This window comes from Anopheles bellator, chromosome 2 (genome assembly GCF_943735745.2).
Source record: "Anopheles bellator chromosome 2, idAnoBellAS_SP24_06.2, whole genome shotgun sequence".
Classification (NCBI taxonomy): Eukaryota; Metazoa; Arthropoda; class Insecta; order Diptera; family Culicidae; genus Anopheles; species Anopheles bellator.
The window spans coordinates 57,895,326-57,920,568 of record NC_071286.1 but is presented as its reverse complement, the minus strand read 5'-3'; the positions used below and the strand labels follow the sequence as shown (position 1 = coordinate 57,920,568).

General features: G+C 47.9%; 2 protein-coding genes across 2 annotated transcripts; both read left to right on the top strand.

The window, feature by feature from the left end:
• Positions 1-6,970: 6,970 nt before the first annotated feature.
• Positions 6,971-7,941, top strand: LOC131207777 (endocuticle structural glycoprotein SgAbd-2-like). The gene is made up of 4 exons (XM_058200405.1): positions 6,971-6,991; positions 7,070-7,318; positions 7,434-7,674; positions 7,751-7,941. The coding sequence occupies exons 1-4, from the start codon at positions 6,971-6,973 to the stop codon at positions 7,939-7,941; spliced, it is 702 nt and encodes a 233-aa protein (XP_058056388.1).
• Positions 7,942-16,000: 8,059 nt separating this feature from the next.
• On the top strand, positions 16,001-20,572 carry LOC131210261 (pupal cuticle protein 36-like). The gene is made up of 3 exons (XM_058203482.1): positions 16,001-16,161; positions 19,307-19,827; positions 19,892-20,572. Exons 1-3 carry the CDS (start codon positions 16,075-16,077, stop codon positions 20,478-20,480), a joined length of 1,197 nt encoding a protein of 398 aa, XP_058059465.1. The 5' UTR covers positions 16,001-16,074; the 3' UTR covers positions 20,481-20,572.
• Positions 20,573-25,243: the final 4,671 nt, after the last annotated feature.

The window sequence follows — 25,243 nt, the reverse complement described above, 5'->3', positions numbered from 1 at the left end:
TTTCCGGATTGACGTTGGCCGCCAGCAATAGAGCGTCTGCCTGACCGACCTGACTGTTCCGTACCCTTTGTGGGTTCTTAATACGGTTTTGGGTAATTTTTACCCTCCCGAGAACCCCACGGTTCTCGGTTGTGGTTTTATGGGAAGGGTTATACTTTTTTTTTGGTAAATATTTTATTCGGATTGAAGGCGGACGCCAACGGACCCAGACGGACCACAACCCGATCATTAGTGCCGGTGTTTGTAATCGAGCTAGTCGCATCTGTCACTCAATTCGATCCCCTCGGGCAATCTCAGTGTCCGGTACGCCACGCGGAAAGTTCAGCAACGTCAGTACAATGCGCATGATTTATGACCGATATTACCGCGGCGGTGTTTGGGAACGGTTCGGCCACGGTGCATGCGTTCCGCGTCCACGGTTCGGATTGTTCCGGGGATGAAAAATCGCACTGGCCGCCGTAGAATTTTGCTGGCGTATGATGGCGAGAGCACGGCTCTTACTTTCCATCGATCCAATAAATCAGCTGGCCGAAGGATTGGGATTACCGCTGGCGGCTGGCGGGCAATCACTGGGGCATAAAACTGGTGCAAAATTGCATAAGTGTGACGCGGGCACGCCTCTGGCGATCCTTCGGCTGAACGGAGTGTGACCGACTAGACCGTCAGGGATTGAACCATGTGAGCAAAGTTTCTTATTTGATGCCAAGGCGCTTCCCAGGGTTCAAATAGGGTTTCCAATTGAAACGGATGAAACGGTGAAATTAGATTGTCAGTTCACATGATAAGCCAGCATCGTCGAATAACTAGGAAAGGTTTGGTGGTGGTTTGTTTGTTGATATGGTTGTGTATTTCAAGGTTGACCTTCTGCAAGGACGTAAACAGTTTATAATTATTTTATTATTATTTTATTTCGTGTTAAGTTAACGGATCGCAAATCTTTTGTCTTATTAAAGTTTGCGTATTAAAATACCAACGATGTTACAGTGGCCGCTAGTTACGAGAAATGTTGGTTTCGTCGATTCGTTTCAGTTATTTTGAACGTTAAAGATGAATCTAGCATAGGCTCGTCGTCGAAAATGTTGATAAAATCACAGAAATATTCGAAGTTGCTCGGCATATTACTAGTCGTAGCATCGTCCAGGAATAAAAGATCGTCCATAAAATGATTTTGAAACATTTTTCGAAAGCTGAATTCAAAGAGAAGTTCGATGATAAGGTGGTTACGCAGCGTTAACGATGGCCAAACCAGGACTAACGGCCAGGAAGGTTCTATTGTGTATTTGGCGGGACTTGAAAGTCATCATTTGTTATGAGTTGCTTTCGTTTGGTGAAACACTAAATTCAGAACTCTGCTGTGTAGAACCGAAGCTAACGATTAACTTAAGACGACCAGAAATGGCCAGCAGAAGAGTTGTTGTGTTAGATCAAGACAACGCAAGAGCGCGTGATGACTCGCCAGAAACTCCGGGAGCTTGTTTGGGAAGTTGCAATGCATTCACCATATAATCCTGACCTGGCACCAAGCGAATACCACGTTATTTTTGCATTGGAAAACTTCCTCATATTTCATAAGAAATTAAGGTCTGGAGAAGAAGAGAAACATCTTGAGTAAAAGTTTGAATTTCTCGCAAAAATGAAGAACACTGATATTTCATAAAATCCTGGCTGAAGCGCAGAAATATTCCACTAAAGGTAATAAGCCGTAAGAAAACGGATTTACGAACCAAATGATCGATTGAAACATTTTCCCGTACTTCATACTACTATTCTACCATCGCGATTGTTATCGTCTGCACCTCGTTGCTGAATAGAGTAATTGTATTATACCAGAAGTCGTTTCACACCTTGCCAAGCACGGATGCTGCCTAACCGCTGCAGGTTCCAGTAGAAGGTGGGCCACGATTAAGCACAACGTGATGTCCGAAAACCACTATCTAGGTCCGATGTTCTACGTAACATCTCGAACGGCTCAACAACTGGATCGTAACACTTAACCCCGCTGACTTCGAAAGGCAAAGGCTTTTATGTGGGAGCATTCGGCAGATGCAGTAGAGCCTTCATCGAGCCTTTTGCCGATGGCACGGGTGTCGAAAATATAGCTTTCATAAATATCACGAAGCTACACATTAAACTGCATCGGAAAACTTTGTTGCATAGCTGCCAATCGCTGGCAACACTGAGTTTTGACCGTATCTTTTATTGTAATTTACAACACCGCAAGCCTTTAATTGAAATTGCGTTTAAACTCAATGTTTCTCCTTCTTTAGTTCTTTTGATCCGCAATCAAATGCCTAAAGCACCAAAAGAACTTATGATTGCATGCGATTAGCCTATTTATCTAAAATACCTGCTTTTGCTGTACAGCATATTATTACGCTACCAAATTACGCTACCGGGCGTGATAGCTGTTTTCGTTATTTTGCTGAAATGTTGAAGTACAACGGAGGGCGTTGAAGATTGCATTCAGCACCCCGAGTCAGTCTACAATTAACGGTAAACCTTTTCAAGTAGCTGGAAATCTGTTGATGCTGATCGCACATTTGGCAATATTTAATATCCCGCAATATCCCGCATGGCTCATTTTGTTTCCCAAATGACCTACAATAAATTAGTAACTATCGTGGCCGTTCGATCTGCTCGTCTAATTTGGTAGCAGAGTCAAACACGCCGCCACGAAACACGATACGAATACTACACCCATCCTTACACCAGAAACTCTATTCATTCGCACCGCATTTCGGCGACTTGGCTGGGATGTTCCCTTGTTCAAACGCCATTCAGCCGCCATGAAGCGTGAGAAACGATTCCTCTTTTTTCCTGTTGGCAAACCCTGCATTCTCGTAGCCCGGGCTGAACGGGCTCAGAATGCGATTACTTTTGGTTTCGTTGTAACCATAACTCATCTCCCAAGCGCCGAGTGCTCACCTATTGCAGCCGGGCCGGGTCCTGCACAAATTTATGTTGTGCATTATCTTTGCGATCTTACATCCTCCAGGTATGATATTTGAGAGTGATATTTTTGAACCCCGGCATCCCGGCATGAAAGTACCCAAGAATGTAGCCCCCAAGAATGACCTATGGATGGCAGTTTGAGGATTGGGGGCTGGTTGATTGCCGCCGAGTCAGGCCGAGCTACAATTTGTCATTTAATTTGGAAGATGAATAACGGAACGTTCGGCAACAACGTGACGAGCATGGCGATGACGATGATGATAGGGAGCGCACCGAGCGGCAATGATGATGTATTAAGGCACGATCGATTTTATTAAAGTGCTCACGAGGTGAGCGGCTAATGGCGCAACGCTCTGAGTATGTTGCCCATGTACGGAAGACGAACAGGGAGTGTACGGAATTCGATCTCCTCCTGCCAGTTCAAGTACTGCCGATGACAAATTAATTTTCGCACTTTATCGATCAAATGTCATCGGGCTTTGCGATTGCGCCGTGACGTTTGGGCGTACCGAGTATAGCACCTACAGTGATTGAGCCTTCCGGCGATTGTATTAGCTTGATTAAGATGAAAGAATACAGACTGCCTTTTCAACACAAAAGACTTCGGTAAGGGAGTCAAGTCCCGAATAAATTTAATACATGACATTTCGAACGATTTTGAAGACGATCGTATCGAACAGGATGATGACATCGGAGCACATCACCAAATAATCTTCCCAATCAAGATGAATCCCAGCATTCAGCATTCCGAAACGGTTACAGAAGATGACTTTTTCTCTGCACTTGACCTTCATTGCTACGCACCTTTCTAACACCTTTCGTTCGGTGAACTTTATATTCTCTCTTAACGCCACGCGCACAATGGAACCAGTTGATTATGATGTTCCCGCAGCATAGTGGCCCGCCAGATACGGATTTTGATTTATGCAGCCGGTATTCCACTTTGCTTCACCTTATGTTCCTCGACCAACCGTACCAAGGGTCTTCGGGTTGACTCGAAGAAGACTCCGAACAGCGAACGTAATTGAAAGAATCTTCAGACGGTGCCCGGGGGGCTGATGACCTTTTCCCGTCCATGTTTTATATGCCAAAATTTTGTAACAACTCCGCTAACAGTCCGCCGGTTGGTTGACATTGAACCTACAGACACCGGCCATCGTTCACGGGCTGCAGCACCGGTTGGGATCGGATCCAACAGAAATATCGCCACCATCACATTTATGCCATGCAAAACAAAGACTTCGGCACCCTTTCGACATTGATCTATGCACGGTGGTGGTAGGACGAGTGATAGAATGGCGGCGCCCCGTGGGCGATTCGTGTTCGCTAAATTACATCGGTACCAAGGGGTAGCAATAACTCAGCCCTCTCGGGCCGGTGGAGTGCTGATTACCGCGCAGGACGAGTAATTGATAGCTATTACGGTGTTTTTCCTCTCCAGAAGCTACCTTTTTGATTGTTTGTTTAAGCGATACTTTGCTAATTCCGTGCTGACAAATGACCAAGCATTGAAGCAAGTCACTACAATGTTAGCGCGAATCAGTCGTGAAACACGATACGAATCTACTAGCAGCTTCTGTAGCGTCTGTCTTACAGTTATCCATTTGCTTTTGCTTTCATTGACAGAGTTGAACAGAAAGCTGGATTTAAATTCTGTGGCCATAAAATATCGTGAACCTTTTCTTACTCCTCTAAATGCAAATGCCTTAAAAATAGTTCCTACACTGTGTGCCTAACAGTTCCTAATCTATGGCTACGTTTGTTCCCTTTTTTGAAACGGTCTAAATAGATCTTTTTGAGAATAGCCTTTAACACATTCTTCGTTTCCATTCTTCTGTAAAAGGTGTCCACGGAGCAGTCTCTGGAGTTTAGCGAATAGTCCAGAAGTCTCATGACCGAAATTGTGTCAAAATGTTCACGAAAATGAGATACGGTGTGATGAAAACATCACGAGGAAGTTAAACCAAGCATTGTCTCTCCACAAATCTGCTCATAAAAAATTATTCTGAATAAATGATTGACATAACTATTTAATCACTCAACAAGATGTTTAGAATGGGCTTAGATACGTACAGAAATTTAATGTCTTTCTGTCAGTTTTGGGGGGGGGCGCTGTATAAAACCATATCTGGTACAGCCGATCTAGAAAAATCAGATCCATCCTTGATCGTCACGCTGTCAGTTTTGGGGTCGGAATCTACGATCCAACCCTACAGCGATTTCCCTACACACCTTACCCTTTTCGATGCACGAACCTTTTATGATGATGGGTACATATTTTTGCTTCTCCGGCCAAATCCGAGCATAGCTGCTCCGCCACCCCATTCCCGGTTCAAACCGGAGGCTACAATGTAAAGTCAATCCCGCGTAGGTGCTATGAAGGTGGGTGGCCTTTCGGACCTCCTGAAATCGATACCGTTCGCACAGGCGTGGCGTCACAGTAACCCACATTTATCTCCGACACCACACCGACGATCTGCATCCCTCTGGGGCCGCGCCAGAAACAATGCCGCGAAGGTTGTTCTTCGCAATCACGCAACCGTCCACCGGAGACACATTTGAAGACGGGCAGGGCATTCTTGACTCGCCCCAAGATGACTGATGGAAGTCGGTTTTTGCTGACGGATGCTCGTGACTTCTGCCCGGGACCGAGACCGCAAAACCTTGGACCAGCTGATTCAGCAATCGCGCACCGAAACGCAATGGACCGGTGAAGACGAACGGCTTTGTTGCCGGTGCCGGTGGCTCTTCTCCTGTTTTTTTCTTGTGCCCTGCCTTTCTTCATCGGCCAGCCAGCCACGGTGGGAGGGATTCCTGGCGGACACCTTAGGCTCCGATCGAAACTCATGAAGCGCGCGACTGAGATGTGGTGTCAGGGTGTTATGTTGCCGTAGTGGTGTAGGTGCGTTCGGTTCGGACCTCAAGAATTGCGTGTGTTGCTGGGGCGGGAAACGATCGTTTTTCCGTAAACGGTTTTAGGCACTTTTTCGAATCCCTTCCAAGCCATGCCACAACTGTGGACAGTGCGTTTAAAAAACAAGCTCCATGTTGCAGTTTAGAATCAGTTTATTTTATGCGACGGAAATCCAGCATCAAGAAAAAGTATCCAAATTAGACCAACAATGCCACCCGTAAAGACACAACGTTACAGAAAGCAACAGCTACAGAGACGCCGCAGAAGAAAGGGATTTTGGGGCAGCAAGGGGATTTTTAGGCGAACAGGACTAATAAGTTCGAGTAAGAGTAACAATCAATCTATAATTACCAAAACGATATACTATTAAAAACAGTGAAGTGGCCGCTAAGAAAAGAGGAATGTATTTTGCACGGCACTGTTCACACCAAACAAGGTGCAAATTTATTAATCCCATCTTCAGAAGAAACCCCCGTGGCTTCAAACCAATCCTAATGACGTTCGGACGTACGACATAAAGATGCGCGCCCCACCAGCCAGTTCTATGCTGCCGTTGGACGATTTTGGTAATCTACCATTTCGCTCTCTCTCTCTCTCTGGAGCCTGGGGCCACCATCTTTCGACCCCCGCTCGAACCATTCTGATTGTTCTCACATACTCCGCCCGCCTCTGGCCCTCTGTCCCAACCGGGGGTTCTACTGTCCGTTTCGTGAACCCAGCCGTGCGGCTTCACGCGGACCCCCATTGTGATTAGTGAACCGCATTTTCGTGTAATGTTTCTTTTCCCATCTCTTGTTTGTTTGTCGCGCTTTTTTTGTGAGTGTCCCAGCACACGCTTGGCTCGCCAGGCCAGCTAGAGCATAATTCGTATAAATAAAATAGCCGAAGGCAGCACCGGCGATAGTTGGCCAGCGACGTTCGGGTAGTGAAGATTATCGATCCATCTGCTTCAAACGAAATATCAAACGAACGATGACAGGTGGTGCTTGGTGATCGTTTTCAAGCAAACCTTCGGCGCAAGCAAAATTCAGAGTGTAGTTTTATTTATTTGTTCAACAAAAGGCAGTTAGTTGTTGCTGCTTGTTAACGCATCCTGCAGCGAGGATGGCAACATTCACAATCACGGTAAAAAGAGGATCGATCGGATGAGGATCGCTGCGCTGACATTGCGCTCCATTTACCCCTGTTTCTGCGTCTCGCTAGATTTCGCTGACACTCACGGTGCTCGCCTGTGTCTCAGCGCAGGTCCAGAACCAATATTCGACGAACAACTATAACCAAAATGCGGCCAGCTTTAACCGAAACGCGGCAGCTGGGCAACGACTGGTGAACCAGCAGCAACAGCAGCAACAACAGCACCAGTCCCAGCAGCATTTCCAACGCCAGGCGCAAGCCCTTCGGGCGCCCCTTCTGCCGCCGCCCAATCCCAACCAGTTTAGCCAAAGGCTCCAGGTACGGTTTAGTGAACCATTCCTCAGATTGCAGCTCCATCAAGATAGTGTAAATTGATTTATAACCGAAATTGGAACTTCTTTCATCATTCGGGTTAACCCATATTCTTCAGCAGCAACCCTTCGCGAACCCGATCCGACCGTTCGTGCCCATCACGTCCTACAGCAACGACGTTGCGTACGACGGATCGTACTCCTATGCATACACGACGGGCGACGGCCAACAGCAGCAGGCCCAGGGGTATCTGAAAAATGCTGGCCTCAAGGACCTCGAGGCCCAATCGGTGCAGGGTTCGTACTCTTACACCTCACCCGAAGGACAGCTCATCACGGTGACCTACATAGCGGATGAGAACGGTAAGCCTGAGACGGTGCCCTCCAGGGCACACAAACCTCACCCGACTCCCATTCGATACCTTCCTACCTCCGGCAGGGTTCCGTGCCGAAGGAGCTCACCTGCCGACGCCACCACCAATCCCGGAGGCAATCCAGAAGTCGCTTGCTCTCATCGCCCAAACGCAGCCCGTTTCGGCACAGTTCAACGCTGCCTACAACCAGCCCCGCTTCCAGACTGGCCATCAGCTGCCCACCGGTGCCGGGCAAAACTACAACCGATTCGGCTAGCGGCCCGGATACTGTGGCCCGCTGTTTCCCGGATTTCGTCATCATCGGCCCAAATCCCCCCAAAAGAAGCCCTAACCCAAAGACTAAACAGCAGGTAAACCACCGACTCGTGCATTGGCCCTTGCATTGACCAACCAGCGCGTCTCGGAAGGATGACACTGCGAAACAATAGAGCGATTCCAGCGAGCGCCAGCAACAGACGCCCAACAACATATGCATCCGGCAACTCTCCGTAACGTGTTCCGTCCCCCCATTCACAGACGCCACACGTTTTATGCAATCCAACCTCCATGGACGGTGCAATCGATCCATTCAGTCCAAGTACGGTCGATGCATTCACGCGATACAGCCGCGATCGTACGGGTTGTAAATCTCTTTTCACTGTCACACCTCACCCCAACGACCACCACCCCCCGACGCCAACGTGGCCAACGTCTCATGGGATCAGTTCGCTAAAATGTGCAATTAATATGCAAATTGATTTCGATCGCATTCGCAGCCCGAAACATTCAGAAACAATGTAAACTGTTTGTTTTCGTGATTGATCGCCGTCGGCACCGGTCGGTTATGCTTTTGTTTATGTCGCTCCAACGACTTGACACATCGTAATTGCGATTCATTAGCCGATAGACTTCGATACGCGTGCAAGCGACGAACCTGCCCAGACTGCCACTGACTGCGCCTTGTGTGTCCAGGTGTATGTGTACGTTTGTACGGTGCACGTTTTGGTATCTTTCAATTTCAGCTTAAACTACAACGAGTCAGTCCGCATCCGCACCGGAAACGAGAACTACGAAACAGCAAATGACGAGCCAAACTTATCAACGCCAGTCTAATGTACCGAACATTTTTGGGCCTTCTCGACGATCTTTTTTCTGTATATAGATGTAGAATTTATATTTTTATCTTTTTCGCGAGTAAATTGATTGCAAATAAAGAACCATAGTTCTTGGAACAGATATTCTCGTTGTTTGGATTAATTCGAGTGGTGAAAATTAAGTGTTTTCCCTTTCATTAGATCCGTACGTGTATTTCAGTAATATCACCATAATATCAATCGACAATTAACTATCGGCTGATTCAACGTTTTAAAACCATACCATTAACGAATTGCAGAAAATGTTAGACGACATCTTTTGTTCCTGTATCTCGTTTTCTTTAAATTGAATTCCAAACTCGGATTTTGCAATATTCACTGTTACTACTTGATAAACGATTTCCCACGTTCTTAAATATTAACATGTTTTTCCTTTCATGTCTTCTTAGTAATTGTTTCATCCATGCTACTGTTTAACTCTTGTACTCGTCTATATTCCCTTTAAATTTTGATTAACAGTTTCTGCGCTCGTTTCGCAAATTGTATTTGTAAATTAGGATACGTTGCCCGTTGATTTTGTTTTTCTAAATAATTAAATAAATAATAAATAATAAATAAATAAATAAAATAATCCTATCGTCTTTCGTCTCCATTAGAGTATAGTTTCACATTCACATAGTTCATTCTAGCGCAATGTACATTCCCAATAAATAAGTAGTTTTAAATTTAATCTATTGTTTTCGTAGCGTAGCGGTACCGGTGGAAAACCCTTTCAATAAGTTGTGGATGCAATATTGTACGCAAGCTTCGCGAGCTTTCCTGGAAAGCTTTTCAAAGCTCGATCGTTCAACCGTTCATCGATCATACCGGATTTCAATGTGAACTTCTACTTTTATCTTTCAGCGAAATTTGTTTTAGAAATCTGTTAGAATTTTTATTTAAAAGTAGCTCAATTGACAAAAACTCGGTCAGGCCGTAAATTCTAAAATAAGTAAAAAGGGCTTTCTATTGAAATAAAGCCATATGACACCGTGTGACAATATTTGTAAAATTTACTGCAATGTCTCACTATCACATGTTGCGTAAATGACTAAAGGAAGAGCAATAATTTTCGCCATTAGATTAAATGTCTTCATTTCCATTTTTAGGTACGGACTGGACCGTTTTTATAAAATGTCTTCATGTTATGCTAAATATTCGAACCGGTGACTAATTACTGGAATGGTGAGCTTTTTAATTAACTTCGAAAACATACACGCGATGATAAATACCGTTTGATTTATTTATATTTTTTATCAGTTTTCCGAACCCAACATCAAGCACTATTTACTGTATTAATCCTAAGACTCTACGAACGAGTAAACACTTTACAATGGGTATCCATGTATCCGGGCGACAGTCATCATCGAATCGTCCCCGTACTGCCTATTAAGCAAACAACGTTTCAGCGCCAACATAAGTTACAAGCATAAATAGTTCCGGTTTGCCCTTTGCGGTTCAAACACCTGCTTCCCACCGCCAGCAGCACGCGAAGATGAATCAACTGCAAAACGTGCGCCAAACACGAGATCCGATTCTCAATTCCCCGTCCCCACCTACCCCAATGCATGCGTCCCCCGGGGTAACATTGTTGTAATGTGGAAAATCGGTCCACGATCAGCTGGCACCGTCGGTCGCCTCGGCTAATCACGGGCAGTGGCAATCATCACGAGTGCACATCGAGATCGTGTCATTCGACGTCGCGCGATTCCTCGCGCTCGCGGTCACCACAGCAACGACACGAGGATCGTCTAACGAGTGGCTTAAAATAATTCACTGCGAAGTCTCGCGCGCGGACAGCGGCCACAAATTTACATCACTGCACTGCAACGTAGCCCAAGTGAATGGGCAGCAAGACTAACGAGTCCGCGTAGTTCTGGAAGGATGGGGTAAAAAAAAACGAAAACAATCGGGGTGTTGTACAAAATTTATGTTCGAAAAATTAACCTTCTTGAACTGGCTGGCTAAACGATCGGATCGCAATGCGCAGCCATATCGAATGGTATCCCTTCACCCGTCATGATGATAACGCGCCATAAAAAGCGGTCCCGTGGAAAACGGTGGTGCAATCCGCGTGTGTCCCATAAGGCACCCGTTACAAGCCGCTCATCTTCGATTCGGCGCCGATGGGTCGACCTGGTGGTGCTTCTCACATTTCACTGTCACTTTTTTGAGGCTCAGGCCTAGGCGCGGTTCACTCTATAAATACCTTGCTGAGTGGGGAATGATTTATTCCGAAGTTCTGGCGAGTTCGCCCGTCCTCGAGTCGATTAATGCATCGCGTAACTCCAAAAATATTATTTAATGGCCAAGTGAATGGGCAACCCATCCGTGCACTCAAAATCATAAAAATTAATCCAAATGGCCGATTTCATGGGTAGGGGCGAATGTAAAGTGATCAATTAGGGGAAAAAAACAGCTCGCCAAATCGATGCTGAAATTTGGGCTTGATAATAGCAGACAATGGGAATGTGGGACAAACGTGCATCAATCTCTGAGGTCGACCTTTTTTCCCTGCGCCGATGACAGCCAAAAAGGCGACCCCAAATGAAGGCATCAAATGTCAACTCATTTGTTCTGCCCGATCGCTGGGGAACCCAACCACCGCCGTAAGGACACTTCCGACTCGGCGTTGCAGTTGCGCCTACACACGCCGTTTGCATATCTGCGTCCATCGTGCACCTCTCCGGCGATGGGCCCGCGAATCTATTTTTACGCATCGAACAAACGTCGAAGAAGCCACCGCCGTGGCTGCAACCCGTAATCTTGTCAACCTGTGGCCTTTCCGTTTTCAGAGCCAAGGTCGCCGTGCGGGCCGCCTCGGGTTCTAGGGGGGAAAAGTGACAGTACCGCACCAGAAAGCTCGTGGGTCGGCGGGATGAGATCCCCTATAATAAGATTGTAATAACAAGCGCGCGGCGTGTGCGCACACACGCTTGACGATCGATCTTGCCAAGGTGATCTTATTACTGGCAAGCAAAGGCGAACGAAAATGGCGAACGAGAAACAAAACACATTCGCTGAGAGCATACCGAGTGGGGCAAAGACGGCAGCCCTGGCCCGCGCGAGTTTAGAGCAAAACGTTAGAGCCACTCTCCGCGCGGCGTATTTGGGCCGAGAAACGCATCCTCGGTGATGAATGAAGACTTGCCAAGGGTACCCGGGGGCATGTGATCGGCATCAGATCGGCTTCCCCCGGTGCAATGACGCGGCCGTTCCAATCCCAACCCCTAATGCTCTGCTCTGCCTCTGGCGTTTATTACTGTGACGTTTATTCGTTAAAATCAATTCTTCCGCCGGGCTCCGGGATCGTTGACTAATGGTGCACTCGTTGCAGCGCGAACTGCATATCCACTTCTTCACGCTCATCACGCTTTGTCACACTCGGCGACTGCGGTGAGCGTTTAGTAACACACGCGTACGTGACACTACCTTGGGCCCGGGCTCCGGTGAAAGGGCTTGCTTGGTGTGTCATCTCGAGTGAGGATCCTTTGCCCCGCTCATGCCTTGGCTCATCCTTGATGGACGAAGATAATGCATTTATGAGCGCGGATTCTCGGGCACCTCGGTTCCATCGGGGGGGCTGCACCACTTTGCCAAAGATTAAGCCGTGTCGTGCCGTCAATAAAACATACCCTCCGGTGGCGGGCCACCGATGCCGTGGTCCGGTCAGCTCTCCGGTTCCGATCGTGTAACGTCAAAATTAATGACTGTTCGAAGCGTGATGCTCCGGCGGTCTTGAAGCGGCCACTAGCTACTTCAAATGTAGCGTACACGGGAGTAATTACGGTGCGATTGGGGGGCTTTTGTTTTATTTCTTCCACTTAACATTTACGCGATGCTGATGCTGCCCGATGATGGTGGCCTGGGTTTTGTTGCGCCGTCAGCCTAGCCAGCGGCCTTTGCGGCGTGGTGGGGGGTTTTTAATACAATAATCTACAAATTATTCATATGCGCCCGCAATGAACCGGAAACAGCCCAAAGAACTAGCTGAGCAAGCGCAAGGACACAAACTCCTTTATAGCCATCTTCGCAATTTAGTGTAATTTATCTCGTTTTATGGGTCGAATCTTCAAATCGTTCCGCTCAAAGTCAGGAAGGGGGCAAGATATTGGTAGAACATATTGCGGCATAAACGGTCATTGCGAGGGAACAACATAATCGCACTGCCTAAAGCCTAAAGCCACATCAATCGTCAGCAATTACCGGGTGCCCAGGAAACGCGAGTTCGCGTGCAACCGCGAGTCTGACGGAAGTCTGCTGACAAACCTCGCTTTCCTTGCGACCCCACACATCCTTACTTGGTAATCAATTAAATAATTATCCTATCAAACGCACCTCGACGCCCTCGAGCGTGAGCGTTCCGCAATTATAGCATCAATCGTAAACTGCCTTTTGACTGCCTTCGCTTCGTCTGGTTCTTGGTCCAAATGTCAGCGCAGATCGCAGAGCATCGAAATCTGATTTCGATTGGCTCTCAATGTTCGGCTCCAGTGCTCCATTCGCCAACATGGTGCTTTAATGTAGGTCAACCCGTGGTGTGCCATCTTCAGTGGGACTGTGTGGGACTCCCGGCACGCAACAAGGCCCGGCCGACTTCGAAACGACCCTCGATCCGATCCGATAACGATCCCCGACGGGGTGGCAATAATATCGCTCATACCGGGCGATAAATATTGGCCCCTGGTGTCAATGCTTTGCCAATGCGCTGTACCGCCATGCGATCGAACCGACCAACCCGTTCTAATATGTTGCTCCAAATCGGCAGAAATTGCAACAAGTCGCAACACCGGCGGGGTCTGTGAGCGAAACGAAGCGATTGGGCAATCGCGACAATCGAACCGAATGGCAATCGTTTGCATACCGATCCGATTTGGCGAAGATGGCGCAAAATCAGAGCAGAGACGATCGACGGCCGAAGAACACACCTGGCTCGCCCAGTGCCTGGCGATTGCATTCGGGGTCTGTCCGGCACCAGCAACACCTGTTCGATCGACAGGAAATCGAACGATCAATCGATCTCCACCTCTCGAATCTCGATCGATTGTTGAAAGTGCGTCACAATTGGGTGCATTACTGGACCGCGCGTTCTTTGCAGCAGCCAGGGCCCTATGCTGACTCCGTGTAATGTTTCGTTTACCTGAGCGATGTTTTCCGATCGGCGGACGGGCTTCCGTTTAGTTCCCATGGATGCCGCAGCTGAGAAGATGCTGCTCTAAGGTGTAATAATCCCCATTTTGCTGATGTCCTTTCACTCCTGCGATTGCCATCCGAGACCCATTCTTTCGGCTTATCGAGCCGTCAAAATCATAATGCTCACGAGAGTTATTGTTGATCGAACGTTGATCGGTACTGGATGCCGCGGTCACAATGAATCCCTCGACTCATTAGCATAACGACGATCTAGCGACGATCGCTCGAAAGGGGAATAAATAGCCTTTCGAAGCCCGAAAAGGTCCGCTTCAGGCCCTGCTGCCCTAGTCAGGAACGGCAAGAATACGGTGAGGCTCCTTTCTGGAAGCCGGTCGCTGAAACCTGTCAGCCTCGCCTCAGCGATCAGTTGTGTTATCCATGTTCGGAAACTCTTTGTGGTGCTAGCGGAAGCCAACGGTTCATTGTTGGTTGACAAATTAACAAACGCGCATCGGATCGGATGTATCGGATTGTGGTTGATTGGATACACCTGCAGCCTCTCGTCGGCAAACTAATTTATTGCAATCGATTACAGCGTATTGTACTAACACTATTCTAACATCAATATCTTTAAGTGCTGCAGAAACTGTACGGTTATCAAAAATATGAATGAACATAATTGTTTCTATTTGTTCAAATCTGATTTTCGAAATGATTCGATAGACTTTAGCAATTTCAAATATTGGGTTGGGGAAAAAGAAATCCAATATTTTTTTCGTGAATTTCAACTCTTTATATACGTCAAATATGCACCGTTTTGTTGGTAAATTTATTACCTTTTCAAAGGTAGCTTCATAATGCCTCTCTTAAAGAAATATTATTAGCGAAAAACTATAGCAATCTTTTTTGGCAATTTTGTCTTGATTTCAATTTCCTTTCACTCAGGAAGCTATTTCTCATCTCCAGTCACTATCCGTTTAAGAAATGGGTCGATTTTATTCCGTTTGGCCACAACTTCGCAACTTTTATTGTTTCTGAGATTTTATCGATATTTTCGACGACGGCTACAGTGGTTAGCTGTTACAGTATCGGAACCATAAACACTAATCACAATTTCAGCGACCTGGTTTGCATTTTCGTCTTTATCTAAGAAAAATTGAACCGAATTTGCTCTTTGTTGGCGTATATATTTTGTACCCTGAACGAACAAAACAAACAAACGCAAATAACAAATAACAAAAAAACAAAAACAGTGAAAGCAATTTTGTAAGTTTCAATTGTCAGCTTGAAAATGAGAGTAAACTTGAAACTGTACGATCGATACTTTACGAGACATCGATCATTAAAGCCATGAAAACCGAGAAAATAATGGATTTCTTTTTCCCAATATTAACTAGTTCTCGTTTTTTATTTTCTATGAATTAAACTGTTACCGTGAGTTTCTCTGTAAAATATTCTAATGAGTGCATTGTTCTATAGAACAAAATAAGATGTTGAAAAAATAAACAAATAATAAGTTTGCCTTTGGGATGTCCATTCCAATTTTACCGCAAAACAAGCTCCTAATCACATTTTCAAGAAATTAGGCATTCGACTGACCTCAGTGCTTTGGTTCTCGTTTTTCGCACCGCCTCGTTGAATTTGGTCTATTAAGTTCATTCACGATTTTTGCAATTATGTTACCCTACTAGCTATTCCTTTCTTTTTTCCGTTCGATTTCGGTCACCGAGCGCAGCGTCCCGCTCTGGCCAGCTGGCGGGGACCCCAACCGATGAGCGTGGTATCAATTTAGTGGCAAAGTACCGAACTGATGCTACGAGTGCCGGCTACGTCCCTCTCCTACTCGCACAGAACGCGCCGGCCACGGTCACACGAGTGCGCCAGAGTAAGAGAGATTTTTGCAAGAAGCATCGCAGCGAACCCCCAACAAGCGCCCGATGGTGCATAAACAATCGAGGGTAGTCGTGGAGTGTAGAGTGAAGAGGATTATATATAAAGCAGAACTTACCGTTCGGAGTAACACATTCGGATCTGTGCCTCTTCCTACTGTGGAGTGTGTCATCCAGCCAGCTCGGTGCCTGATCTCGGTGCTCGTGTCGTGTCGTCCTTGCCGTTGCACCGTGGTGCAGTAGGTTCCCCGTTGCATGCACAAGTGCAACACTGTCCCACTGTCTGTGATACGAAATATTTACTCTCTGCGTGTGCCCTGCCCGCTGATCATCATGAAAATTGTAAGTGAACCCAATTTCTGTGAATCGCCGTTCATTGGTAGGCAATGTTTCGAAAGCAAAGTGCGCGTGTCAGGTTTGATGTTGAATTAGTCCATCGGAATAGCCTCACAGTGCTCTGAAAAGAACGACTTGAAACTAGAGCCACATTTTGATCGCCAAATCAGCTGCCAGTGAACATTGGCTTAAGCCGATTGAAGTATGAGTTCAGTTGGTTTCAAAGCTCTGAAAAATTTCACCACAAACGACTCAACCAACTCTTGGTTGCGTTTGACATTTGTCGAATCGTTTCCAAAGGACATAACCCAGTTATGTTCATGGCACATAAATATGTTCATAATTCCCTATCCCTTCCATTGTCATTACGGGCAATTCTGGCGATGATATGGTAGCACCGGCTCATCATGTCCCATCATGACTCTAATCGCACCATCGAAGCCGTTCATTACCGTCATCGATGTTCGATGATTCGTCTGCCAATTGATAGAATACTTCTCACCTCCAGCACGGCACCACCGTGGGTCCCGATCGGTGTCATGTTTATGCTGGCTCGGCATTATTGGCCGAACGGTGAGGCGTGAGATCATTATGATTGACCGCCCCGGGTGGGAAACGATTGGGAAACGATTGACGAGTTCATTGCGATTGCGGCTTGCGTGTTGCGACACTGGCCGGGTGCCTGGCCACTTATAATTATCCTTTCCTGGGAGAGGATCCCCGATCACGGGCGATCACGTGCGCACCCGTCGACACCCGGCCGTCGTCGTCGGTGGATCTTTAACTTTAATTGATTGTAATGATAGAAAACGATCCACCGGTCGAGCTGCAGCCCGGTCGATGCAAAGAAGGCCACCCGAAAGCCAGCCAATCATAAAGGTCGTCTCGCGCGCGCGGTGACCCTATTTTTCAGCCTGCCAGGCCGCGCCAGGATCCCCAGGGCGCACAAACCGGGTGATGATTTGTGATGCAATTTTCGGACGCGGGCGCAAAGCCCCGGACTGATTGGCGGTTGCAGCGCCCGATGTTTGGCTGAAGGCAGCCAGAGATGGAGAAGTGCATTAAGTAAACTGCAGAGATTGCTGATGGAAGCACACCGATGGGAATGTGCGTCCCCGGGGGTCAAGCAGCTGGCGCTATCGATTAAATGCACGAACGCTGGGTGCTGGTGGAACGCTGCCCAGGAGTAGGAGTAGATTAGTGATCGGTGATAAAAAACGGAAAAAATGGCGATGCGAATGAATGCCCGATCGGGTGAAAGGCGGCTACTCAAGACTTGTCTCGAGTTGTCGGGGTGTCGGCGACCCACACAAAACATCCTTCCCTGAAGCGATCGATGTACCACTGTGCCCCAAACACAACAGCCGACCGTTATTATGTAAGGAACAAACGGAGCTATAAACCTGCTAAACGCCCATCGGTCGCCATGCTGGGAGCTCAACATCAGGCCAGAACCCTCAGGATGCGCGAGGATGCATATTCTTGCGCTAACCTAGTTCCCCTTTTTCGTGTACCTGTTGTGCCTGTTGGAAAGGTCACCGAAGTGCTCACGCGTCGCGGAACACGATGCACGATCGTCGGCACTAAAAGTCAAGCCAGACCTGGAGCCGGGAGTTATGCGGGGTTAAAGCATCATCCGCTACTGTACGGTACTGTGCTCCAATGTCTGATCGTGGGCACCCAACCAACAGCATCCCATCATTGAAGGAGTGCCAATCCTCAGCAACATTCTGATCTGCTTGACCTACGCCGCGGGAGAAGAAGCCCATCTAGCTGCTCTGGTGATTGATCGTGGCTGACCGACAGTAAAGTGTCTCACGGTCGCACGTTAACTATGTTGCAGTGCAATATCGGTCTTGTTGCCCAATTTGAAGATAGTTCTGAAATTCAAGACCCCCCGAAGCCATGTCATCTGTAGGGTAGTCCACTGGTTTTTGGATTCCGAAGATCTCCTATTGAAACCAAGTGTTGTACAAGTTTTCAGCTTCCGTTTTGCCGAAGAACCAGCTAGTCAACATTTTTCGATAGCCTGGACCGGCTCGGCCGATGCTGCCGCTAGGAAAAAAAACAACCCCAAACAGGCACTCGTTGTGGTTGCATTGGCTTCTCTTGCACGACGCCTAGGCTTTTCGAGCCCCAAATATGGTATTTCTGCTTAAAGTCATTTAGGCTTTGGGCTTTTCAAATTTCGTGCAGTTTGAATAAAGTTTTTCAATTTTCTACAAGCGTCTGGCGTCCCATTTCGTAAATTCTAAAGTGTTTACTAAATGTCTACAGCTTCCAGACTAAACTTTGACGCCTTAAAAGTCAACCAATCGGTCTAATAAAACCCAACCACTTGATCGATCATTCAGTTCACAAGAACCATTTCCCAGAGAAGCATGAAAGGTTTATCAGTTAAGCACCGAGCGAAGCGCCCCCAAGAACCTCCACATGGAGATTCACCACCAACGGAGCCGTCAGGCCACGTAATTATGTTGCTCTAACGCTTCTTGCCGGTCCCTTACTTGGTGCCAGAGCATTTCATCACCAAGCGTGACTGCACTCCACGAAAGTGTGTTCCCATCCCGTCTCCGGCACTACTTCTAAATTCGGCACCACCGAAAGCCGGGCTTCTCGGGGTGGTAATGTGGCCTTTTCTCGATTCCCCAAGCACTGGCGCCTGGTTGGTGGACTCAATCGATAGTCGGTGGATGCGACAATGTAGCCGCAGCGCGGGTCGGGACGAACTGTCATCGGCAAGTGGCGTTGCACAATGCGCCGTGCAATTGTGGGCCAATTCTCCATTCTAGCCCGCGATAACGCGGCTTCGGAGCACCTCCGATCGGATACCGGTCCAGTGAGCCCGCCTGGGAAACTCGGGCCGCCTGGGAAACACAATTCCCCATTTAGTGTGCCATCTTTCGAGTCGCTTCTCAGGCGGCACAATGTTCGCATTCAAATTCAAAGTGGCGTTTTTCGGCCACGCTCCGTTGGCCGCTATGCTTTTTATGATAACTTCGTGACCATCTCACTCGATATCTTCACGCTGTGCCGAGCTCTCCATTTCTGGGTCACCGCGGGCCGATTGTCCTCCAGAACACCAGTTCCAGTTCGATCGCTCGGCGCTCGTGGCCCTGGTCCTTACCGCTTCGCTTCGCCCCTTTCGTAGATCCTGCTGACGACGACGCTGGTGGCGGTGTGTTCGTGTGCGCGGCTAGACAACAACTACCTGCCCCCACCGGGGGCCGCATCGTCTGGCGGAGGGCCAGGACTCACGGCACCCTCACCCGCTGGCGGTGGCTTCGGTAGCAAACCGGCCGGTGGACCTACGGCCGGCGGCTCCGGATTTGGTGGCTCCGGACCTGGAGCCGGTGGATTCGGTGGCCCGCAGGGTGCAGGTGGCTTCGGAGGGGCCGGATCCCGACCGGGAGCGGGAGCTCCGGCAGGAGCGCGTCCAGGGACGCCTCCATCGCCCGCCTACGGACCACCGGCGGGTGGATTTGGTGGTGGAGCTCCCTCATCCTTCGGCGGTGGTGCACCGTCCGGTGGATTCGGTGCTCCGGGTGGTTCGGGTGGATTCGGGGGAGGGTCTGGTGGGGCCCCTGCAGCTCCGGCCGGTCCGAGTCAACCGCCGATCGAGATCATCTCGTACGAGAACATGAACAACGGCGATGGAAGCTACAAGTACAGGCAAGTATACCCAGTGTTCGCAGTGCCGGCGTGTCCCCTTCTAAGCCCCGTGTTTCTATCCCAGCTACGAGACGGCGAACGGGATCAAGGTGCAGGAGCAGGGCGAGGTGAAGAACAAGGGCTCCGAGAACGAGATCCAGAGTGTGCAGGGTTCTTACTCGTACACCGCACCGGACGGACAGGTCATCACCGTGACGTACATCGCCGACGAGAACGGGTTCCAACCGCAGGGAGACCATCTGCCAACGCCGCCTCCGATTCCGGAAGAGATCCGCAAGGCACTCGAGGCCACGGCCGCGGCGCAAGCAGCCGGCGGTGCCGGTGGACAGGCAGGATATCCGGGTGGAGCTGGTAAACCGACCGGAGGCTACCCTGGCTCGGTGACGGGATCGGGTGGCTACCCGTCCGGAGCCAGTGGCCCAGGCGCTGGAGGACCGCGACCATCTGGAGGTCCTACCGGAGCGGGCCAGGCAGGATACCCGAGCGGAGGACCGCCGAGTGCGGGCGGCTATCCCTCCGGTGGACCGGCTGCCCCGGGTGGATCGGCCGGATATCCTTCGGGAGGACCCAGCGGAGCCGGAGCACGCCCATCCGCTCCCGGCAGACCGTCCGGAAACGGTTCCTTCAACCCCCAGTCCGGCTACCAATATTAAGGAAACGATCATTGCATTTCATTAAACCCGCCCAACCCGAGGCTGGAAACTCACTGCGAAAAAACGCAAAACAAAAACGAACAAAAACAATCCCCACGCTGTAAATAACTTAAACGGAACGGTTGAAATAAATGGAAAACGTAATTTAATGGAACCAACCGCCATCTGCTTCAAAGGAGCGGACCGTTATACTCAGTCCGCCCCGGGTCTATGTCGGGTCTGACGGCCGAACTTGAACTTGTTGAAGACCGCTCGATGACGAAGGTGGTGTCGGCGCCAGGGTCTTAAACGGACGGCGCCCCAGGCGATAACTTGATCGTGAATGAAAACGAGTTTCAATGGATCTGCAAACCGGTGTCGGTTGTAAAAGCTCCAACCGGCGCAAAAAAACCTTTCAAGAAGATGAACCAGTGCGAGCAATAATCGCCTGTAGGGTATGCAATCCCATTGCATACGAAAAGGCGCATTACGCATCGGTACGATTCTACTCAAACTCTTTGGTAACTTAACAGACGGTGAACGAAACGGTGCCAGTGATCGTCCCGAGCCTGAGCATACTCTTATGCCACTAATGGCATTAACAAATTGATGACGCTTCGAACATACGTTATGTTCTTTAATCTGTTGCTCCTCTAACATGCCAAAACAGTCGTAAATTTGCTGCGCTTGAATGTCAGCGTGGTGCGCATAATTACTGCTCATGAATTTATTGACATCCGCATTGATTTATGCGCTACGAGCTACCAGCATCCCCGATGTCGGATCGAAGCGCTCGGATAAAACGATTAATGTTATGATGCGCTCCGTCACGAATAGTGCCCAGGATCGGTGCACCCATGTGTTGGAAGCATAATTTGTTACAAGTCAATTTGAATCAACGCCGCACTAGATCAGGATTACTGATTGGCTGATCGGAAGGAGATTTTTTTAAACAGTCGTGACAGCTACCTACCTTGGCGAGCGCACCCTTCGCAATCGATCCTAACGTGATCTCGGTAGGAAGTTCTGTAGCAGGAAGATCCCATTTGACCACTACAACTTGTGGTACGATGGGTTCCAATTTGACCGAACCTTTACTCAATATTCTAGGAGATGCTTGAGGAGGCACACAAAGTAAACAAATATCACAACCGACGCCATTTTGAAATGTCATCCTCGTGTGGCCAATGAGTTACAGCAAGCGATCTTCCACGGTTCGTGAAAGATCGTGCCAATAATACGGCGATCAGCTTGGAGTACGTGGAATTGAAGGACCTTCGTTCCGACTTTATGTTTATTTCATCATATTTCACATGCTGCACTGTAGGGTCACCATATACGATACACATTTACTTGATTTGTTGTTAGACGTGTTTCCTTAAACGATCTTTCTGCTCTTCTCGTTAAAATGGCGATTATAAATACAATCATCATTAACCATCATTTGGATGATGGATAAGATATTGTAGGGCCAACCTTGGTTTTGTCCATATGTTTCGTTTCATTTTTGCGTAGACAGCGTATGTTTGTTCACCATTCAAGTTCAAGGGCTCAATGGCATACATTCCTGAGAGGTTCAAACACAAGATTTGATTCGCTTAAAACATGCATTCTTCAAACACACTCAAAAGCATCCATCACGAATCGGTGGCCATCACCATTTATGTGATGTGATCGAAAATATGTTTCCTTATTTGAGGCGCGCTGTAAAAATAGAATCATTCCTACCGTCGCCATTGTGCAGCTTCATTCGAAAAGAAGACAGCTCAGGTTCAGGGGGTTAGCATTCACCTCATTCGACATAATTAGCTCGTCTTATCTCCTGAAGGCCCGCCCAGGTCTTGTGGCAGGGCGGTGCTTCTAGGTCGATGGGGCCGTTAATCCAGTTGCCGAAACTTTTGACCTTTCTTATATGCTTCTCTTCATGAGCCATCTGCCCTATTCGGTGAACGGCCTGCAAGATGCTGTACCGTACCGTACGTGCACTGAGAGCTCACCGGGAGAAACGATCTGCCAAAAGTAGACAACCCACAGAGAACAATGCGCTAAACGACACACATGCTGTAACGTGAAAGAAATCATTTTTTATCAGCAAACACCTCGGAAGGTGTCAATTATGTGGAAGATAATAAATCATTTCTTCATTGCCGAGTTTGGCGAGTTCACCAGCCGGGGGTCGAACATTGCACGGACACCCAGGAGTTCGCTCTGAACATCGGCCACAAGATCGGTAGTTGCCGTCGTCTGCTGTTAACAACAATGCCGATCGTCTTGGAGGTTGCCCATGGTGCAATCGGCCAACAACAACCTCCAGAACAATGTCATTGTCGGAACGGAGATGACATCCTTTCCGTCCGTCGGTGTCTTTTTCTCCTTCTTCTTGCTGGCGTATCTTCCTACTTTGGAGTCATAATTTCTTAAGGTCACTACGGTCCGACTTAGTATGTGGTGCGCGCGCCAGACCTGGCTGGCTCGGTTCGAGTTCGAACCTTGCGATGCGCCACACCGGGGACCCCATTTAGTGGCTCACTCGTACGCCTCACGGCCGAAACTGGTTTCAATGTAGGATCCATCTTCTTCTCCGTGCCGTGCCCCGACACACTCTGCGTGGCGCGCACTGCAGAATGTAATTGATAACTTGATTCTGGCTCCACGTCGCTAAACGTCGAAGGCACACATTGCCCACCATTTCGGTGCCAATCGCTACCGTTAGAGGCGCCGAACGATCGGCTGCCGAGACGCCTTCCTCCATTGGAACATTTGAATCGGATGGCAATAATTTGTCATGTGGAGGCTGAACAACGCACAGCACAAAGTGGTATTTTCCCATGAATGGATCGGCTTCTCAGAAACGGGCGGAATCGGGCGCCATTATGGCCATTCTTTCTGGTCGCTCATGATAGCTTTTTTGAGTAGCTGGGCAAAGGTGACTGGAAATCCCACAACGCACAATGTTATCCATTTCGTAGTTTTTAAATTACAGTCCTAGAAATTTACAGTTCCAAAATTTATCTGTCAACCGGAGTGGTATACTTTTAGTTGAATGTCTTTTCTTTTTTGAAAACAAATTAATGCAACAACAAAGTAATGTGTTAAAATTATGAAAACTACTACTTACTACTTACTATAAAAGTGTGAATTCTAACAACTAAAATTGCAGCATCTGGGGCACTAAAAACCATCAATCGATTGAAGGGAGGCCGTTCCATCCAGAAAAGATGACCGTATGGTGCGAATTATGGGCTGTCGGCTTTATAGACGAAAATTACGGACCACTACCGTCGATTCTGAGCGATACCGTCAAATGATAACAAATTGTTTTTGACCTGCAGTTTAAAACATGGACTAAGAAAATATTAATTATGATCATTCGATTTGACATCGTTGAACTTTTTCTCGGGGGTCTAAGCAAAAGATCGTATTTATGCATACAACTTTGGAGCATTTAAAAAATAACATTCACCAAGTTGTGGCCGAGGAAACACCCGAAATGGATAAAAAAGTCATTTAAAATTATCGTATCAGAATCAGCTGTTGCCATAGATCCCGAGGCTACCATCTGAACAATAATTGTATTTCACTCATAATGGCAAAATAGAATAAATATGATAAATAAAATATTTTATTAAAAACTTAATTTTTCATGTGATTTTTAAAGCTCTTTTATGAACTTCATGAACTAGAAAATCAAAAACCCTATATTTTTAGATTCGGTTTGATCTTTGTTTCGATACTGCACACTTAAATTATGCTCTTCAATACGCTGGATACTCAAGACACGATGGTGAATAAGAATATTTCTTTTTGAAATTTTCTATGTTTCTGGTAAATCCAATAAAACCAGAAAAAACTAAAGAAATTGATCATCACGGAAAAGGCGAAACTCCCCAGAAGCACAATTTAATTTAACCTTATCCGAACTGTGAGTCAACTGCAACGGTTATTTCCACAATAAAGTCAACATTTCAATCCTGTTTGCCATTTTGCCGCCTTTTGTCAACTTCGCTAACGAACCATTTCGCCACCGGATCGTCACCGTTCCGTTTCGCAACACTTCGTGAATGCCCTTATCGCCGGCGGCGTCAGGATATATCGAGTGAAAATAAAAGTAAAACAGTACTCGGTCCACTAACCAACCTCAACCGGTATCGATGGCATCGGGTAGCGCCCCGTTTTGCCCACCCTATGCCTACGCACTTCGCTGCTGCATGCCGCAAGCCAAAATGCCACCAGCTTATGGGCCACTCATAGGCTCATAAGCTCATCTTCGGACGACTTTACGGGTGAGACGACCCCAGACACGATGATCCTCCTCTTGATCGCGGCGCCTGGCGGCGACTCTTTCATGAACTGCGGCTTCGGCCATAATAACAATAATCAAGTACCACTCTCATTACGTGCCGACCGAGTGTGTGCGTGTCCGGGCATCGGTGTGCGTGCGGGAGTTTTGGGACCGGTAAGTTTCGCGGCCAGTGAATCCGAAAAAAAGATCACACCGGTTACCGGTGCCTGTGTGACGGAGCGACTCGTCGCGTTTCTCTCTTTTCTACTAAATACTCCTATAGCGTCCACAACGGCAACCCGGGTATTTTCGTGTATGTACCCCGTCTGAAACCGTTTTGCGAGGCGATCGGATGGGAGGGCTGTGTGGTGATAGCGATGTACCGTGCGGCCGGCTGGGGACGAAGCCTTGCAGAGTTCGGCACCGAAGATCCTCCCCGAGGCGCAGCGAAGCGTATAAATATCTCGCTAAACGAATTGTCGCACCGACAGAACGGAACGCA

What these genes read in the sequence shown, in the direction of transcription:
- LOC131210261 (XM_058203482.1), top strand. Translation starts at nt 16,075, where the DNA reads ATGCACAAGTGCAACACTGTCCCACTGTCTGTGATACGAAATATTTAC. An exon ending in CGCTGATCATCATGAAAATT is followed by an intron (nt 16,162 to 19,306) that starts GTAAGTGAACCC and finishes CCCCTTTCGTAG; the next exon opens with ATCCTGCTGACGACGACGCT. An exon ending in GATGGAAGCTACAAGTACAG is followed by an intron (nt 19,828 to 19,891) that starts GCAAGTATACCC and finishes TTTCTATCCCAG; the next exon opens with CTACGAGACGGCGAACGGGA.
- LOC131207777 (XM_058200405.1), top strand. Translation starts at nt 6,971, where the DNA reads ATGGCAACATTCACAATCACG. An exon ending in AGTTTAGCCAAAGGCTCCAG is followed by an intron (nt 7,319 to 7,433) that starts GTACGGTTTAGT and finishes ATTCTTCAGCAG; the next exon opens with CAACCCTTCGCGAACCCGAT. An exon ending in CTACATAGCGGATGAGAACG is followed by an intron (nt 7,675 to 7,750) that starts GTAAGCCTGAGA and finishes TACCTCCGGCAG; the next exon opens with GGTTCCGTGCCGAAGGAGCT.